General features: G+C 32.4%; 3 protein-coding genes, 1 long non-coding RNA gene and 1 pseudogene across 7 annotated transcripts; 3 read left to right on the forward strand and 2 right to left on the reverse strand.

The window, feature by feature from the left end:
* Window positions 1–325: 325 nt before the first annotated feature.
* Window positions 326–3,015, forward strand: LOC123922968 (MDIS1-interacting receptor like kinase 2-like). Its single transcript, XM_045975624.1, has 2 exons — window positions 326–2,388; window positions 2,495–3,015. Exons 1-2 carry the CDS (start codon window positions 333–335, stop codon window positions 2,827–2,829), a joined length of 2,391 nt encoding a protein of 796 aa, XP_045831580.1. The 5' UTR covers window positions 326–332; the 3' UTR covers window positions 2,830–3,015.
* A 4,763-nt stretch (window positions 3,016–7,778) lies between these two features.
* Window positions 7,779–8,705, forward strand: LOC123892483 (two-component response regulator ORR26-like). The gene is made up of 4 exons (XM_045942274.1): window positions 7,779–7,875; window positions 7,976–8,128; window positions 8,234–8,537; window positions 8,669–8,705. The coding sequence occupies exons 1-4, from the start codon at window positions 7,779–7,781 to the stop codon at window positions 8,703–8,705; spliced, it is 591 nt and encodes a 196-aa protein (XP_045798230.1).
* Window positions 8,706–8,758: 53 nt separating this feature from the next.
* Window positions 8,759–11,947, reverse strand: LOC123922975. Of its 4 annotated transcripts, XR_006814252.1 has the most exons (6): window positions 11,798–11,932; window positions 11,075–11,179; window positions 10,841–10,940; window positions 10,546–10,587; window positions 10,195–10,415; window positions 8,759–9,672 (listed from the first exon to the last, which is right to left on the reverse strand). XR_006814252.1 is itself a non-coding variant. In XM_045975629.1 (2 exons), the coding sequence occupies exons 1-2, from the start codon at window positions 11,870–11,872 to the stop codon at window positions 10,880–10,882; spliced, it is 375 nt and encodes a 124-aa protein (XP_045831585.1). In that variant the 5' UTR covers window positions 11,873–11,932; the 3' UTR covers window positions 10,540–10,879. The 4 variants fall into 4 exon arrangements, 1 of the variants encoding a protein (XP_045831585.1); XR_006814253.1 differs by having other exon boundaries at window positions 8,770–9,672; window positions 10,841–11,179; window positions 11,798–11,947; XR_006814251.1 differs by lacking the exon at window positions 10,546–10,587 and having other exon boundaries at window positions 8,763–9,672; window positions 10,841–11,179.
* Window positions 11,948–12,551: 604 nt separating this feature from the next.
* LOC123892491 lies at window positions 12,552–16,048 on the forward strand (annotated as a pseudogene).
* A 322-nt stretch (window positions 16,049–16,370) lies between these two features.
* Window positions 16,371–18,641, reverse strand: LOC123922990. The gene is made up of 2 exons (XR_006814254.1): window positions 18,443–18,641; window positions 16,371–17,081 (listed from the first exon to the last, which is right to left on the reverse strand). It is a non-coding gene; the product is annotated as an uncharacterized LOC123922990 (long non-coding RNA).
* Window positions 18,642–19,212: the final 571 nt, after the last annotated feature.

Consider the following 19,212-nt stretch of genomic DNA (forward strand, 5'->3'; position numbering starts at 1 on the left):
AAGAAAGTGGTCTTTCTGGTTCCATGCCAGAGGATCTTCAGATGATGAAGAATTTAATACAACTTGATATTAGTAGCTGTAAACTCATTGGGTCTATACCAATATCAGTAGGAATGTTGGTCAATTTAACTCTTCTCAAGTTATTTAGCAACCAACTTGTTGGCCACATTCCTCGTGAAATTGGCAAGTTGGTCAACCTCGAGATACTATATCTTAAAAATAATAGTCTTTCTGGATCCATCCCTCGAGAAATTGGATTTCTAAACCAAACCCGTGAGCTTGATTTCTCTGCAAACAATCTTTAATGCACAATCCCTTCTACAATTGGAAACATGAGCAATTTATATTTTCTTTACCTTTATCACAACTATCTCAGTGGTAGTATTCCTAGTGAAATCGGAAAGCTTTATTTCATTTCCACAATTCAGTTGTTATACAACAACCTCTCTGGTCTAATTCCATCTTCAATTGGAAACTTGGTCAATTTGAATTCTATTCTCCTTTCCTCAAATGCTCTCACTGGACAAATCCCACCTTCAATAGGTAACTTAGTCAATTTGAATACTATTGACTTTTCACAAAATAAACTCTTTGGATCAATTCCGTCCACTTTCGGAAATTTGACAAACCTTGCTATATTAGATCTTTTGTCAAATGATCTCAATGGAAATATTCCAATAGATATTAATAGACTTACCAGTTTGGAAATTTTGCAGTTAGGTGATAATAATTTCACAGGTCATTTACCTCACAATATATGTGTTAGTGGAAAGTTGACACACTTCTATGCTAGTCATAACCAATTAAAAGGTCCAATTCCAGAGAGTTTGAAGAATTGTTCAAGCCTTGTGAGAGTGAGACTTGACAAAAACCGACTTACTGGAAATATAACATATAGTTTTGGTGTTTATCCAAATTTGGAATACATGGATTTAAGTTATAATAACTTGTATGGCCATCTTTCTCCTAATTGGGGAAAGTGCAAGAATCTCACAAGTCTCAAAATCTCCAATAATAACTTAACAGGAAACATACCACCAGAACTAGGTAGAGCAACAAATTTACATGAACTTAACTTCTCCTCAAACCATCTTATGGGAAAAATTCCAAAGGAACTTGGAAACTTATCTTTGTTGATCAAACTCTCAATAAGTAACAATCATCTTTCGGGAGAAGTACCTGTACAAATTGCATCACTGCATGAACTAACTGTCTTGGAGTTTGCAACAAATAATTTAAGTGGATTCATCCCTGAAAAACTTGGAAGGTTGGTTATGTTATTGCAATTGAATTTGAGCCAAAATAAATTTGAAGGAAACATTCCTGTTGAGTTTGGTCAATTGAATGTTATAGAAAGTCTTGATCTTAGTGGGAATTTTTTGAATGGAACCATACCGGCAATGCTTGGACATTTAAATAGCTTAGAAACATTGAATCTCTCACATAATAATCTTACTGGCACCATTCCTGTGAGCTATGGTGAGATGTTAAGCTTGACAACTGTTGATATATCATACAACCGGTTGGAAGGTCCGATTCCAAACATTCCAGCCTTTCAAAAAGCAAATATTGAAGAACTGAGAAACAACAAAGACCTGTGTGGTAATGTCGCTAGCCTAAAGCTTTGTCCAACATCTAGTGGTAACTCTCATAATCCAAAGACTAACAAAATTTTGGTACTAGTTTTACCCCTCACTCTAGGCACTGTACTGATAGCAATATTTGTTTATGGGTTCTCATATCATAAATGGCGAGCTTCAAGCACAAAAAACAATGTTGTTGAAGAATCACATGTTGAAAATCTATTTACAATATGGAGTTTTGACGGAAAAATGGTGTATCAGAACATCATTGATGCTACAGAAGAGTTTGACAACAAGCATCTCATAGGCGTAGGAGGACATGTAAGTGTTTACAAAGCAGAGTTGCTTACAGGACAAATTGTAGCTGTGAAGAAACACCATTCATTACAAAATGGAGCAATGCCGAATCTGAAAGCTTTTACAAGTGAGATCCAAGCTTTAACAGAAATCCGACATCGAAACATTGTGAAGTTATATGGATATTGTTCACATCCATTGCACTCATTTTTGGTTTATGAGTTCTTGGAGAAGGGTAGTGTGGACAACATTTTGAAAGATGATGAACTAGCAACTGCATTTGATTGGAAAATGAGGCTGAATGCCATTAAAGATGTTGCAAATGCTTTATGCTATATGCATCATGATTGTTCACCTCCGATCGTTCATCATGATATATCCAGCAAGAATGTTATTTTGGATTTGGAATATGTGGCTCATGTCTCAGACTTCGGTACAGCTAAGTTTCTTAATCCCGATTCTTCCAACTGGACCTCTTTTGTGGGCACATTTGGATATGCTGCACCAGGTTAATTTCCTCTTTTGTAGTTTATCACTTATATTAATTGTCTACATTTAATGTTCGGTTTTGGAACCCTATTTTTCAAATTGATAACTATAATTGTTTGTCACAGAACTTTCATACACAATGGAAGTAAATGAGAAGTGCGATGTGTATAGTTTTGGAGTATTAACTATGGAAATAGTTTTTGGAAAGCATCCCAGAGATATTGTATCTACTTTGTTGCAATCAAGTGGTATATACCAAACAATTGATGCTATGTCATTGAATGATAAGTTGGATCAACGCCTTCCTCGTCCTACGAATGCTATCAGGAAAGAAGTGGTATCAATTATCAGAATTGCATGTCATTGCTTAATTGAAAGCCCGCATGGTCGCCCATCAATGGAGCATGTTTGCAAGGAGATTGTAATGTCAAAATCATCTTCAAATATAGCAATGGGGTGATTTGATCTAATGATTTATTAGACAATTTTCCATCCTTGTTTTTAATACAGGATAAAAGTATTTTATCTTGAGAATAAATTATAGCTAAAAGTTAATGTTCTCCTTGCTTTCAGTCAGATAGATAATGTATTATTCTATTGGTGTAACTTTGTTATGAGTTAGTAGTGTACTCAATTTAGCTTCTTTAAAAATAATACCATTACTTCTCTGTTTTGTGTTGGTAAATTTGTCTTGAACTTATTTTACATTTTAAAAGTCAAATTTATTTTGAAATAATGAACCGGATTACTTTGAAAAATAGTTCCGGTATAGGTGAAAACGGGATCTATCTACGGATTTTTGACGTTTAGTGACAGTTTTGTCTGTCACTATAAGTCAAATTTCTTGTATTTAAATAAGTATACCAGAAATTCTAAAGAATATGTTCCGGTAAGAAATAATGAATCAGATTGCTTTGAAAAAGAGTTCTGGTACAGGTGAAAACGAGATCTATCTACAAATTAATAAATAACTAATTTCAAAGTTACTGTCGAATCATCCAACAAATTAATAAGTAAACAATTTCCATAATTAAGGGCTCGTTTGGCCAAACTTTTTTAAGAGCTTATGCAATACTCCCTCCGTCCCAAATTATAAGGGAAAAAAACCTCTTTTTTTTGTCCCAAATTATAAGGGAAAAAATTCAAATTTGACCAATTTAACTCTAAAGTTCCAGATATACCCTTAGTTATGTTTTCCAAAACAATTCAATTTATTATGATTACTAGAATTTATTATGGTCAAGAATTTCTTGGTATTAAAATTTGAATTAATGGATGACCCTTCTTTCCCCTCTTTCTTGGTATTGAACCCATGAATTAACCAACTTTACGTATTTCAATTGCTTCATCAACAACATTTATTCCTTTATAGAGTCACTCTAATTAATATTATGATTATCATTTGATTTTTCATGTGATAAGTTAATAAGGGTACTTTTGGAAACAAAATTATGTTTTTGACAAATTTTAGAATATTAAATGATTTTCTTAATAAGTGTGTTTTTTGTTTTTTCCCTTATAATTTGGGACGGAGGGAGTATAAATTAAGTTTTATGCTATTTTATAAGTTCACACTAGTGAAAATTGTAATTTTATAAGCTATTTTATCATAAACTACCTTGACAAACTTATAATAATATATAAAAATTGCATAAGCTGTTTTCATAAACTCAAAAAAGCTGGGCCAATCGAGCCCTAACATTGACATTGTGTACCTTTTCTTTGAATAATTGTTCAATAGTTTTGTTGAGATCACCTTTCCACCACCTATTTTCTTCTTCCACTTCAATTTCTGTCAGATATGGTGCCACTCTGACTTCTGATGAGAATATCTTCATTTTAGGGCAGCCTTTGACGATGACAAATAGTAAAGATGGGAATATGAATGCAGCAGAAACTTCTAAAACTTGACAAAGAATTAAATTCTAAGAGTGTGTTTGGACAAGGGATTCTAGAAATTCAAGGGATTTTAAATACCAGGCAATTCAATTGATTCAATTGAATTCCCTTGATTTTCAAATTCCAGTGTTTGGATAAAGTGTTGAAATTTCATCAATTGTAAAATTCTTTGTTTGGGTAATATAATTGAATTTCCTTCATTTAATTTTATTTATTTTAATAAAATTGACCCTAAACGCAAAAAATTGGCCGAAAAACCTAAAATCGGCCAAAAACCCTAAAATCGACCGTAAACACAAAATCGGCTTAAAAACCTAAAATCGACAAAAAACCCTAAAATCGACTATAAACTCTAAAATCGGCCGAAAACCCAAAAAATCAGTTGAAAAACCAAAAATCGACCATAAACCCAAAAAATCGGTCGAAAAATCTAAAATCGGCCAAAAACCCAAAAATCGACCGAAAAACCCAAAAATCGACCGAAAAACCCAAAAATCGACCATAAACCCTAATATCGGCCGAAAAATGGGTTTATAGTCGATTTTTGGGTTTTCGGTCGATTTTAGATTTTTCGGCCGATTTTTTGGGTTTTCAGTCGATTTTAGAGTTTATAGTCGGTTTTAGGGTTTTTGGACGATTTAAAGTTTTTCGGTCGATTTTTTTAGTTTTCAGTCGATTTTAGGTTTTTCTGCCGATTTTAGGGTTTAAAGTCAAATTTTGCGATTTTGGCCGATATTTTGGGTTTATAGTCGATTTTTGGGATTTTGGCCGATTTTAGGTTTTCGGCCGAGTTTTTTGCCTTTAAGGTCGACTTTGGTTTTTTCGGCATATTTTTTGGTATTTTGGCAGATTTTTTGGGTTTTCGGCCGATTTTAGGGTTTATAGTCGATTTTTGGGATTTTGGCCGATTTTAGGTTTTCGGCTGATTTTTTGGGTTTTCGGTCGATTTTTGGTTTTTCGGCCGATTTTTTTGGTTTTCGGCCGATTTTAAGGTTTATAGTCGATTTTTGGAATTTTGGCCGATTTTAGGTTTTTCTGCCGATTTTTTGGGTTTTCGGCCAATTTTAGGGTTTATAGTCGATTTTTGAATTTTGGCCGATTTTAGGATTCCAAATTTTCAATTATGATGTCTTCTACTTTTTCTCATCAATCGTCACAACATCCAGCATCTTCTCACAATTCTCTAATTTTAATGTTGTTAGTTGAATCAAGCTTTTAGCTGTCGAAGATGTTATTAAGTAAATAAGCTCTTCGCAATCAACCACCGTCAAAGATGTTAGATTTGTGAAAGATCTGGATGATGGTACCAAGTGTTGAATTTTATAATTCATTTTGTGTAATTCATATCTCTAAAGCTGTTACTTGTTGTGTAAGTAACTAAAAAGTTTGTTGTAACCGTTTGCTTATGTGTCAAGCAATTGGTTAGTTTTGTTAGTTAATGAGTTAACAATTCAGTTAGGTTGTTAGCATGTGTTTTGGAGTTAGTTGGAGAGTAGTTATTAGTTAGTTTTCAATTTTGTGTGAGTGTTGCTTGCTATAAAATGCAAGTGTACATTCATTAGTGATTGTAACTTTATTTTGTGCCCCAAAAAGTGGATGAATAAAACTCTCCTGTTCTCTCTTATCTCAGTTGTGAAATATCCCTTATTCATTTATTCATTCATCTTCTTTCTTCTTCCTTGATAGTTTCTGCATAATTGCAGTTTCTGCAAAATCAGTGTGTGAGGTTCATTGGCTTGTCTTGAGCCAAGGCCTGTGTGTGTCAATCAAAGCTATAGTGAGTTTTGATATTATGCTGCGCCAACACCAAGCTTATCAAACTTGGACAAAGAGATACAACTAATTCTTCAAGATCTTGTTGCAGGGGATGATCCAATGGAAAAATATATATACTTGAGATTTTCCAATTCAAGAAGATACAAATTTCTTATTTGATTTGATCTTGTGCGCACTGCAAATGTTTTAAGATTCAGAAATATTGTAAATGAAGAAATTGAACTTTATGAAAGATGTTTTCTTGATTCAATATCTCCAACACATCCGTGCCATTTATTGATCATTTCCTCCAGGTTGGGGCTCAACTGAAAAATAAAAACTTGCAACAATAGTAGATGAGAATAAGTACTTCAACCCACCACAATTATCCATAGTCAAGCTAGTCAAGTTGTACATATATATGATGATTCTCATCCCAAATTTTATTCAAATTTAGTGAATTCAACTTAAGAGTGTCCAAATTAGGAAATGCAACCTACATATAAACAGAAAACATAGTTAAATGAACATCCATGAACCAAATATTAGGGTAGAGCATCAGCGCGAGTTTGGTCGAATTCAGGTCCAAAATGGCTCCCCAAGAAAACCCGCGAGAGTGTAATATTTTGGCCTATCACTGACCATTTCAAGTTTCGGTTTTATCGGGTGTCGATTTATAAGAGTTGGTCGATTCGGTTTATTCGGATTAACACATCGATTAAAAAAAAAGACACACACATCGAGAGATTATACCGATGATATGACAAAGACATAATTTAACTTCGCAATAATACAATCTATCTTGAATTTTGTGGTAAATAACTTATAATTTTTTTATTTTTTTTTTTGTAAAGAAATGATACTCCAATACTTACGAAAAGACTCATAAATTAATGAATATTAACTTTGTTTTATAATATATAGCAAACATACCCTTATTGTAAAAAAAGTAGTTTATGATTTTGTTAAGAGAAAAATGAATGTGTACCGACAGTGTAAAATAATTTTACATTGTCAACCAATAATAGCCAAAGAAGTTTATGATTTTGTTAGATCATGTTTTCTGTCACATCACCCTATTTCACCTCATTTACTTTATATTAACGGTCAAACCTAATTACATATCGGTTAATCCAAAGTAACTAATTTAGACAATTTTTTTTGTCAAATTACTTAGAAATCCATTTTAAAGATGAATAAGTTGAGTGTCCGAGATTCGAACCCCGGCGTGCGATGTCCCTGTCAACTGAGTTAATCCAAAATCTATGTTAAAATTAAACTACAATAATTATTCTTACAAGATTTAATTTTTATGTTGAATGAAAAAAAAGATTGATTTTTATTTTGAATGAAAAAAAAAAAGATTTGATTTTTATTATTTTAGATGTCATTATTATTTATTTACAAAATGTTTATTTTCTATCCTAACAAAAAATTACCGTTAATACATACATTAATAAACAGCTGGCGTAAGTAATAAATGATTAGGGTTTATTTATTTTCTTGAAACAGCTGGCGTAATCTATATATATGTGATATGTGATTTTGATCTAATCTTTCAAGATTTACTTAATTACTTGCGTTGTGTGAGACACAAACAATACATATATATGTGATTGTGCTCTCTCAATCTTACTTACAATTACATTCTTGAGATACTTCACTAACGAGCGCCGCTACTGTGATTGTGCTCTCAAGATTTACTTTCTTGAGATACAAACATTCTTACACAGTTCACTAACGGCCGCAATTGCAATGGCACTTCCAACAAATATTAGGGTTCTTGTGATTGATCATGATATCAATCTTCTCAATGCTATTGAGAAACTATGCTATCAATTCAATTATTCAGGTTTGTAAATTATTACTATTTATTCAAATATACATTGTTTCTTTCTAAATTAGTACGTATATCAATCTTCTCATTTTTTATTTATTTATTTTTTTTTCAGTCAAAACATGCTCCAATGTTTCGGATGCTTTTAATCTTTTGTTGGGAAAAAAAGATATTTTTGATTTGGTGTTAATTGAAGCTAAAATGCCCGACATGGATTCGTATGGATTTTTGCGACATGTTACACAACAAATCAACATCCCTGTTATTAGTAAGTACATATTTATAATTAATTGTACTTTATTATTTTATTTTTTTTAATAATTATATCACTTGATTAATTAATAATTAATGTCACATTGTTATTTTTATTTAGTGATGTGTGCTGATGGCTCAACAAGTGTTGTGATGAAGGCTATTGAGGATGGAGCTTGTGATTACTGGATCAAACCTTTGACCGAGAGTCTAATTATGAACATGTGGCAACATGTTGCAAGAAAACTTTGGAAGGAAAATAAAAACTTAGAATTAATGAGTGAAAAATTGCCGTTAATTGATCAAAAGATAGAAGAAGTGATCAACACTAGTGTGAAAAAAGGGAGTGTTGAAAAGAATAATGACAAACTCGGATCATCAACAAAGAAGAAACGTCTTAAATGGTCACCTGAGTTAAAAAGAAAGTTTGTTAGTGCTGTGGTGGAACTCAACATTGATAGTATGATTCTTTTCCAATTATTTTTTTTTTTTGATCTATTTTCTTTTTAACCCTTTTTTGACAATTATTAATTCCTTTCTTTGTTAATTTTTTCAGAGGCAACACCCAAAAAAATTCTTGCAATGATGAATGAACGTGGAATGACAAGAGATCATGTAGCTAGTAAATTACAGGTATTTTTTTTTTTTTCACTTTCATGTTACATAGTTCCCATTGCACTAACCCTTTAAATTTATGGACCAGTGTCTTCAACTCTTATTCTGAAACATAGATTACAATCTTGTTTCCATTAATTATAAAATCAAAACAATAAATTGTACACTATTTAATACAGTTGCATTTAATTTGTGTCTTTGATCTATAATTTATATTGTTACATATGTTTGATATGCAGAAATATAGAAACAAATTGAAGAGAGGAGGAGAGACAAAGAAACAAAGAAAACAGAACAAAACTGCAGAAGCTACTACAGAATCAAAAATTTCAAATGAATCTTCAGAGTTTGATTTTGAAGCTTATGATGTTTCTACTCTTCATGTTGTTCCCATGCCAACAAATTTTACTCATCAGCAAATTTCAAATGAATCTTCAGAGTTTGATTTTGAAGCTTATGATGCTTCTACTCTTCATGTTGTTCCCATGCCAACAAATTTTACTCATCAGCAAATTTCAAATGAATCTTCAGAGTTTGATTTTGAAGCTTATGATGCTTCTACTCTTCATGTTGTTCCAAATAATTTCATGCCAACAAATTTTACTCATCAGCCCAACAATTTTCCTCACCAGCCTAATGCAGTTCCAGTTAAGTTTTATCAAACTGATTCTGAGGAAGAAACAAGTTCATCAGCTTCTATAAACCAGCAGCAGAATTGCAATGGATTTGGGACAAATTCTATTATCAATCCAGCCTTTATAAATACTCTTGATGCACATTTTCCAAACGCGCAAGATCAGAATGTTTTCTTAGCCTGGCATCATCCCTCACCAGATTCCTTCCAATGATTTAACCTCTTCCAATGATCTTAGAAAATTGATATCTTCGTGCGGTCTTTAGCCTTTTTTTGCTGCTGCTGATATTGGTGCAGGAGCTATAATCTATCTGTGCTTCAACAACGAAATGATTGTAACTTTTAGTATTGGATCCTTATTTTTAGTGGTTGTTACATAATGTTTGTAAAAGAAGACTACAGATTGATGCCTTATTATAGATAACATGTGTAACATAAACATAGATTTTAAAAACTTCATAACAAAATAAATTTTTTTTTTTTATTTTTGTATTCATTTTTACATCTGACTTCTGATTTTTAAATATTTCTTGTACTATTTTTTTTTTGTCCTCTTATTTTGTGTTCAGTTCTTATATTATAAAAGTTTTTGGCTAAATTATATTTTTGGCCTCCTAATTTTTACAAACTTTTATAATAGCACTTTAATTAGAAGTCCTGAAAAAGTATACAATTTCAAATGGCTATAAGAACCATTTGAATCATAGGGAAATGCTGGAGAGAAAATTGGTTAAACTAGAACTTTGAGGACCCAAACACAAGTTAGTAAGTATATAATCATGCACATCATTAACAAAAAAACCTACAAGAAAATGAGCACCTAGAAATATTACCTGTCATGCATCAAAAGCAGCATTCAACAAAAGCAATGGAGCCTCGACTTGATCAATCAAATTTTGAGGAAAGAAGCTCTGATGACACCGAGTTTATATATTCAAAATTTGCAAGTCATGCAATTTCAAGCTATGAATAGAATGGCACCAAGAATCAGAAATTCACCAAAGTTGGGTACAGGTGTTTGACACGATTTTTTGGCAGACTTTTTTTGCATTTCCTGCAATTTCAAAGACATCACTGACATTACATATTTATACAAGTTTTATAACCCTTATATCAGAAAAGTAAAACCACTGTTAGAAGATTTTATTGCAAGCTTATACAATCTTTACTACATTAAACATTACCTGTAAAGAGTCATCAATGTGTGTCCCATGGATACATCAGTTCTACATGATTGAACATAATCAATTATATCAAGTTTCCAGGCAACGGTGCAGGTTAGATAGAGCTCATATATGAAGAAAATATATCACTTATGCACCAAGAAAATGTGAAACTTGAGGCAAATGACAAAATCTCAAGCATATAATTAGACTAGATAAAAGCATTAAAAAGGTAATAAAAAAAATGGGGTGGGCTAAGAAGTGAAGCACTTGTCTGTAATGGTACTATAGAAGGTTCAAAGGAACTGGAATATACCTTCTGCAAACTACTAAAAAACTTGTGAGAATTTGCCGATTATGCTGCAGCTATAATCTCGGCCTCTGATACATCTCCTTTTCCGTATGCAATATTGGCTCTGATAGTGTCATTGAAAAGAACAGGCACTAGGTGATAAACCCAATAGTTCCTCGTCGCCAAAATTAAATATAGGCAATGCAGTTTGTAACAAAAACTACCACTTGGTGATAAACCCATAGAACACTTATCTACCTCTAGTTGAAACAAGCTTTTGCATCTGTTCCCGATAACCACAACTGCGGGTTTGATCCTCTCTGCTTTTGGATCACATTCCATAATCCAAGGTATTGTTTTCACCTATTTAACATCATAATAATCATAAGTAGAATCAAAGAATAGCTTCTGTTCAAGAGGAGTATTTCAGTGATTATTTATATAAGTATCTGAATTTCAAAATAAGTAAATAAAAAGTTCGATTATAACCATCAAATCTGAACCGTATCAGATTGAATGATTATTTGAATATGCCAGAACCAGAACCTAAAACTAAAAAGTAAGAAGTAAAGCATTAGGAAAGAATGAAACCTACAAATGAAGATACAAATTTATGGTCTATATCAAAGGCAATTTGTGTTCACACATATAGATATATATGATTTCATTATCCTAACTTATCCTATATCAAAGGTCTATATTAAATCATTTCAGTAAAAAAATCTTTTTTTTCCCTTCAAAATGAAAAGCTGTTTTCAACAATAGCTTTTTTCAAAATCTATTTTTTTTTAAATCACAAACCATGTGCAAAGTGAAGTCGACGGAGGTTAATAGATTTATATGATTGTAAACAAATGGAAAGTAATTTTAGATTTTCTTCAAAATCTCTACAAAAAAATTCTCTAGATTTTTTAATCACTTATACTCCTTTAACACTTAGCTCAAATTAGTAAGTAAGAAATTGCAAAAAAAGTCACTTACCGAATGATGCAGCGATTGTGAGTTGCGGTTCCGTCGTTGGCCGTGGTTCTGCTGTATGCTTAGGGCTTTCTTCATTTTTGAGAGTTTTTTGTTTTTCCATTGCCGCCAGAGTGTAGAGTAGTTAGCGGGTTTATGTGAAATGAATTGACTAAAATATTCGAAGCTTTTTTTTTAATAAAAAAAATTGATAAATATATTTTATGTATATTTCAAAAGGGTTAAATATATATATTTTTATCCCTATAGTTTTTCAGAATTTTCGTTTTAGTCCTTGAATTTTTTTTTTTCACACTTTTTAGTCTTGAAGTTTTTTCCGTCAAGGTTTTTAGTCCATACTTTTTATTCAACTCGTGCATATCATTCGAAATTTTAATTTTTTTTTTGCGGTCATGTTGAGTACATTATATGAATTTCTCTTACAAAAGTTTAAATTTTTTTAACAAGAGATGAATTAAATATGAATTTTTTAGTTTTTTCACATAAAAATTCATAAATAATTCATCTTATGTTAAAAAAAAAAATTATGGGAGATGTTCTTATAATATTATAAACATGAATATAAACGATCATTCAAAAATATAAAAGTATACAATAGTTTAATTACAAGTAGGGACTAAAAACCTTGCCGGAAAAATTTGAAGGAACTAAAAAATGTGAAAAAAATCTTCAAGGACTAAAGCGAAAATTATAGAAAACTATAGGTATAAAAACATATTTAACCCAAAAAATAATAATTTAATTTTCTATAAGCATTATGCTAATTTTTTTAGAATTTTTACAAATAAGAGAAATACTAGCTACTATTTACTTAAGCCTATAATTGTTAAGAGAAAGTCAAACTCGGTTAAGTCTAATTACACTCATAGTTCTTTATTTTTTTATTTTTAAAGACTTGGTATCCGGTTCTAGGACCGACCAATCTCACCGGCCTCTTTGATCCTTTATTTTTTAAGCAAGCTTTGACAACCAAAGCAAGGCTTTGCTCTCTTCATGGAATTATTCCATCTGAGATAACCCAATTGGTTGGTCTTTATATATTGCTTAAGTGGATCCCTCCCACAAGAAATAGGTAGATTGAGTTATACCTATCTCAATTGAAAAGATAACCAATTTGTCACATCTTGATTTTGAAAGAAACAAGTTTTATAGGAGCATTCCTAAGAGAATATGGCAAATGGACCTAAAGTATTTGTCACATGCAAATAATTACTTCATTGGTTCCATTTCACAAGATATTTTCAAGTTTAGAAACCTAGAGATTTTATACCTCCAAGAAAGTGGTCTTTCTGGTTCCATGCCAGAGGATTTTCAGATGATGATGAATTTAATACAACTTGATATTAGTAGCTGTAAACTCATTGGGTCTATACCAATTTCAGAAGGAATGTTGGTCAATTTAACTCTTCTCAAGTTATTTAGCAACCAACTTGTTGGCCACATTCCTCGTGAAATTGGCAAGTTGGTTAACCTCCGAGAAACTATATCTTCAATATATTCTGGCTCCATTCCTCGAGAAATTGGATTTCTAAAACAAACCAGCGAACTTGATTTCTCTGCAAACAATCTCTATGGCACAATCCCTTCTACAATTGGAAACATGAGTAATTTATATTGGCTTTACTTGTATGACAACCATCTCATTGGTAGCATTCCTAGTGAAGTTGGAAATCTTTATTTCCTTTCCGCAATTCAGTTGTTACTTAACGACCTCTCTGGTCCTATCCCATCTTCTCTAGGTAATTTGATACACTTAGAATCTTTGCTCCTTTACCAAAATAAACTATCTGGACCAATTCCTTCCACTATTGAAAATTTGACAAAACTTAGTACACTTTCTGTATTCTCAAATAAGCTCAGTGGCGATATTCCAAAAGAAATTAATAAGATTACCAATATGGAAGATTTGCAGTTAGGTGATAATAATTTCATAGGTCAATTACCTCACAACATTTGTATTGGTGGAAAGTTAATTTGGTTATCTGCTGCCGATAATCATTTCACAGGCTTAGTTCCAAAGAGTTTGAAGAATTGCTATAGTCTTATGAGAGTTAGGCTTCAAGGCAATCAACTAACTGACAATATAACAAATAGTTTTGGTGTGTATCCAAATTTGGACTACATGGGATTGAGTGATAATAATTTGTATGGTCATCTATCACCAAATTGGGGAAAGTGCAAGAACCTCACATCCCTTAAAATCTCCAACAATAACTTATCAGGAACCATCCCACAAGAACTAGGTGGAGCAACTTTTTTAAATGTACTTAACTTATCTTCAAACCATCTTATAGGAAAAATTCCAAATGATCTGGGGAACTTGACTTCATTGATCCAACTCTCGTTAAGTAACAATCACCTTTCAGGAGAAGTTCCTGTTCACATTGCATCACTTCAGAATCTATCAGCCTTAGAACTTGCAACAAATAATTTAAGTGGCTTCATCCCAGAACAACTTGGAAGCTTGTTTGGGTTATTGCACTTGAATATGAGCCAAAATAAGTTTCATGGAAACATTCCTGTTGAGTTTGGCCAATTAGAAGTTATTGAAGATCTTGATCTTAGTGGGAATTTTCTAAATGGAACCATACCAACAATGCTTGGACAATTAAATCACTTACAAACATTGAATCTGTCACACAATAATCTATCTGGTACCATTCCCTTGAGCTATGGTGAGATGTTAAGCTTGACAACTGTTGATATATCATACAACCGGTTGGAGGGTCCGATTCCAAGCATTCCAGCCTTTCAAAAAGCAAATATTGAAGAACTGAGAAACAACAAAGACTTGTGTGGTAATAATGCCTCTACCCTAAAGCTTTGTCCAACATCTAGCAGTAACTCTCACACTCCAAAGACAAACAAATATTTGTTTGTCTTTGGAGTTTTACCCGTCATTCTAGGCACTGTATTGTTAGCAATATTTGTTTATGGACTCTCATATCTCCTATGCCGAACTTCAAGAACAAAAGAATACAAGGCTGCAGAAGAATCACATGTTGAAAATCTATTTACAATGTGGAGTTTAGACGGAAAAATGGTGTATCAGAACATCATTGATGCCACAGAAGAGTTTGACAACAAGCATCTCATAGGGGTTGGAGGACATGGAAGTGTTTACAAAGCAGAGTTGTTTACAAGACAGATTGTAGCTGTGATGAAACTCCATTAATTACAAAATGGAGAAATGTCCAATCTAAAAGCTTTTGGAAGTGAGATTCAAGCTTTAACAGAAATCCGACATCGAAACATTGTGAAGTTATATGGATATTGCTCACATCCATTGCACTCATTTTTGGTTTATGAGTTCTTGGAGAAGGGTAGTATGGACAAAATTTTAAAAGATGATGAACTAGCAACTGCATTTGATTGGAATAAGAGGGTGAATGTCATTAAAGATGTTGCAAATGCTCTATGCTAAATGCATCATCATTGTTCACCTCCGATCATTCATCGTGATATATCCAGCAAGAATGTTATTTTGGATTTGGAATATGTGGCTCATGTATCAGACTTCGGTACAGCTAAGTTTCTTAATCCCGATTCTTCCAACTGGACCTCTTTTGTGGCCACATTTGGATATGCTGCAACGGGTTAATTTCCTCTTTCGTAATTTATTACTTATATTAATTGTCTACATTTAGTGTTCGGTTTTGGAACCCTATTTTTCAAATTGATAACTATTATTGTTTGTTACAGAACTTGCATACACAATGGAAGTAAATGAAAAGTGTGATGTGTATAGTTTTGCTGTGTTAACCATGGAAATACTTTTTGTAAAGCATCCCGGAGATATTGTATCTGCTTTGTTGCAATCAAGTCGTATATACCAAACAATTGATGCTATGTCATTGAATGATAAGTTGGATCAACGCCTTCCTCGTCCTACGAATGATATTGGAAAAGAAGTGGTATCAATTATCAGAATTGCATGTCATGATTGAAAGCCCGCATAGTCGCCCATCAATGGAGCAAGTTTGCAAGGAGATTGTATTGTCAAAGTCATCTTCAAATATAGCAATAGGGTGATTTGATCTTAATGATTTATTAGACAATATTTTCCATCCTTGTTTTTAATACAGGATAAAAGTGTTTTATCTTCTGAATAAATTATAGCTAAGAGTTAATGTTCTTCTTGCTTTCAGTCAGATAGATAATGTATTGTTCTCTTCTTGGTGTAACTTTGTTGTATGAGTTAGTATTGTACTCATTTTGGCTTCTTTAAAAATAATACCATTACTTCTCTGTTTTGTGTTGGTAAATTTGTCTTGAACTTATTGTATATTTTAAGTCATTTATTTTTCTTTTTTAAAAATAATACCACTACTTCTTTTTTGTATTGTAAGGTTTTTTTTTATTATCATGTTATTTGGCTAATCTTCGTTGAAGAATATGTGGGGAACATGAGTGTTAATATAGTCTTAATATAACAATGCCATACAGAGTCATTGTTTTGCATGAAGAATTCTTTTTATGTAAGGTACTAACATAAAAATATTGTTGGAATCAATAGAATGAAGGGCATGTTGGAGATACACTATGAATTTGGGATTATAGAATGAGAAAAGAGTAATAAGAGAAAGGTAAAGTAATTGCATTAATAAAAATTCTGTTTGTACAAGCTTATATAGTGTGATTACTTGAATCACAAGTAACTACAGTAGACTAAAACTAACTATAGTAAGCAGTTATAACAAACTAACTAACTATAGTAACTAACTGTAATCTAACTAACTAACTAGCACAAGGCATTTGAATTACATTCATAACATGCCCCCTTAATTCAAATGCTCTAAGGACATGACTCCAATCTTGCTCCTCAGTCCTTTGAACCTGTCATGCTTCAATCCCTTTGTCAATATGTCAGCTTCTTGTTCTACATTAGGGCAGTGAGATAGCACAATTCTCCCTTTTCTTAGCAGACTTGTTGTCAACAAGGAGTTGAATTGGTTCACTAAGTTCAGTGTTGCTGCCTTGACAAGCAGCAAAAGCACAAGCAATGTACTCTGCCTCACAAGATGAGAGGGAAACCACTGGCTGCTTCTTGGAACACCATGGAATTGGAGCATTTAAGAATTTGAATATGTAACCTGTAGTGCTTCTTTTGTCCACATGATCTCCACAGCAGTCAGATTCTGAAAATCCTCCCAATCTATTCACTGCATTGTTGACATTGTTTGGAAACAGCACTCCATAATCCATTGTACCTTGCACATATCTCATAATTCTCTTCACCTATACCGGAACTGCGAAAACGAGAAATTATTGGTTCGAACTCAGACCCCTGCTAAAAAAAGTTAGTTAGATTACAGGGTCCCTCTTAAAACATTTGAAGTGCGTTCGAGGCTGCCCTCGAATGAAGATTTAGGAAACATTGTGTGAAAGTCACTTAGAAAAACTGTTGGAGTTTCATCGAAGCATTGCAAATGAAAAAATTGAAACTTGATAATTTTTTCTAAAGTTAACAAGAAAGTTTAAAATTACTAACATAATAATGAGACTTATTAAATGGGTTTATGACACAATGCAGAAGAAAATATATCCACTAAAACATGGAAAAATAATGTTTTATAGCATAAGCTAACAAACCTATTTAAGATGACATAGAGAACTGTCACAATAACACTTGTAACACCAAAATCCTTTTCCAATTATTTTGTGAAAATCAGACATTGACTCGAAACTTTCCTCGAAACGAGCCGTATTTTGAATTTGTTCAATTTTGAGTCGTGCGATTTCTCTTGGAGTTTGACCACCCTTCTTCATTTCCCTCCAATTAGCCAAAGTTTTCTTCACTTGAGGATCGGTGAAAGTATCCATTAACCTTTTGTTGGAAGGAATTTGCACCAATGAAATAGTGTCATGATGATCACTTGCATTAAAACTTTGTTGTTTTTCCATGGACTGATCGATTTTAACTCTCTTTGCAACAACAGTAACAGACACCCTTTTTCTCTTGTTGCCACAATTTCTTTTGGCAAGAAGAGACTTTGTTTTGAATAATCCACTTTTTTTGTGCGAGAATTCCATTTTGATGGGTTGGGAAGAAAGTGAGTGGCGCAGGGCAGGCAGAGTAAGAGAAAACTCACCGAGAGAAAGTGAGTGGCGCAGCGAAACCCCCCGGAGCAAGGAGAGAAAGTGAACGGCGCAGCGCAGGAAGAGTAAGCGAAACCCGGAGAGAAAGTGAGAGCAATAAAACGCAGCAGAGTAAGTGAAGTGAGTGAGATGAGAGTAAGTGAGTGAGTGAGTGAAAAATTGAATGAAGTTAAGAACAAAGAGTGAGATACAATATAACGGTTAAGAACAAAGATTTGATTTTTATTATTTTAGATTGAGAAAAGATTGAGTCTTGATTCCCACGCGCCAGCCAGCGGGAAATATCTTCCAACGGAAATATTCATACAAAACAGAACAAACCATTCAAATTCTCACTCACATAAAAAAACCTTTAATTTCTATCCTAACAAAAAATTACCGTTAATACATACATTAATAGCTGGCGTAAGTAATAAATGATTAGGGTTTCTTACAAGATTTAATTTTTATTTTGAATGAAAAAAGATTTGATTTTTATTATTTTCCAACGGTACTATTCATACAAAACAGAACAAACCATTCACAGTGGATTTCGAAATACAAACTTACCTCAGATTCGTTCTTCTTGTTCGCTTCTTCATACTTCGTTTTCGCCAGATTATTCTTCGTGCTGTTCTTCGATTTCGTCGTGTTGTTCCTCGTTTTCGCCGGATTCTTCATCGTGTTGTTCGATTCCTTCATCGTTTTGTTGTTCTTCATTCTTCCTTTTGTTGTTCTTCTTCTCTTCTAGGGCAAAGAAAAAGAAGGTGTAAACAAAACACGCCATTTGTTCTTCTTTTAAATTTTCAGATTTTTTATTTTAAAATTTAATAATAAAGAATATATTTACACAATCATTAATGATGTGGCAATTTTAAAAAAAATAAAAAAATTGATAAATTAATGAATTCACTAAAATACTATATTGGAAGCTTTTTTTAATAAAAAATTGATAAATTAATGATATTTTTTATGTATATTTTAAACACAATTATATTTCATATATGGAAGGATTAATACATCAATTTTCCAAAAAAATTATTTCTTAAGGAAAAGAAAAACAATTTAATTGTCTATAAATTATTTTTTTCGAATTTTCACTATTAATACTAGCTTGTACTATTTATTTAGGCCTATAATTTTTTAACCGATTAAACTCAGACTTTGCAAAGTCAAACTCAGTCCAATCTATTTACACTCTTAGACTTAGAAAGATGCTTTCAATTAAAGTAAAATGGTTCTTGTAGTTTTCTCTTCAATACGAGCATTTTAATTTTTAAGAAAGTTACTTTTTTGTTAGTTTGTTGATAGACGAAATGATATAGCCATTGAAAACTCAC

Source organism: Trifolium pratense, linkage group LG1 (assembly GCF_020283565.1).
Source record: "Trifolium pratense cultivar HEN17-A07 linkage group LG1, ARS_RC_1.1, whole genome shotgun sequence".
NCBI lineage: Eukaryota > Viridiplantae > Streptophyta > Magnoliopsida > Fabales > Fabaceae > Trifolium > Trifolium pratense.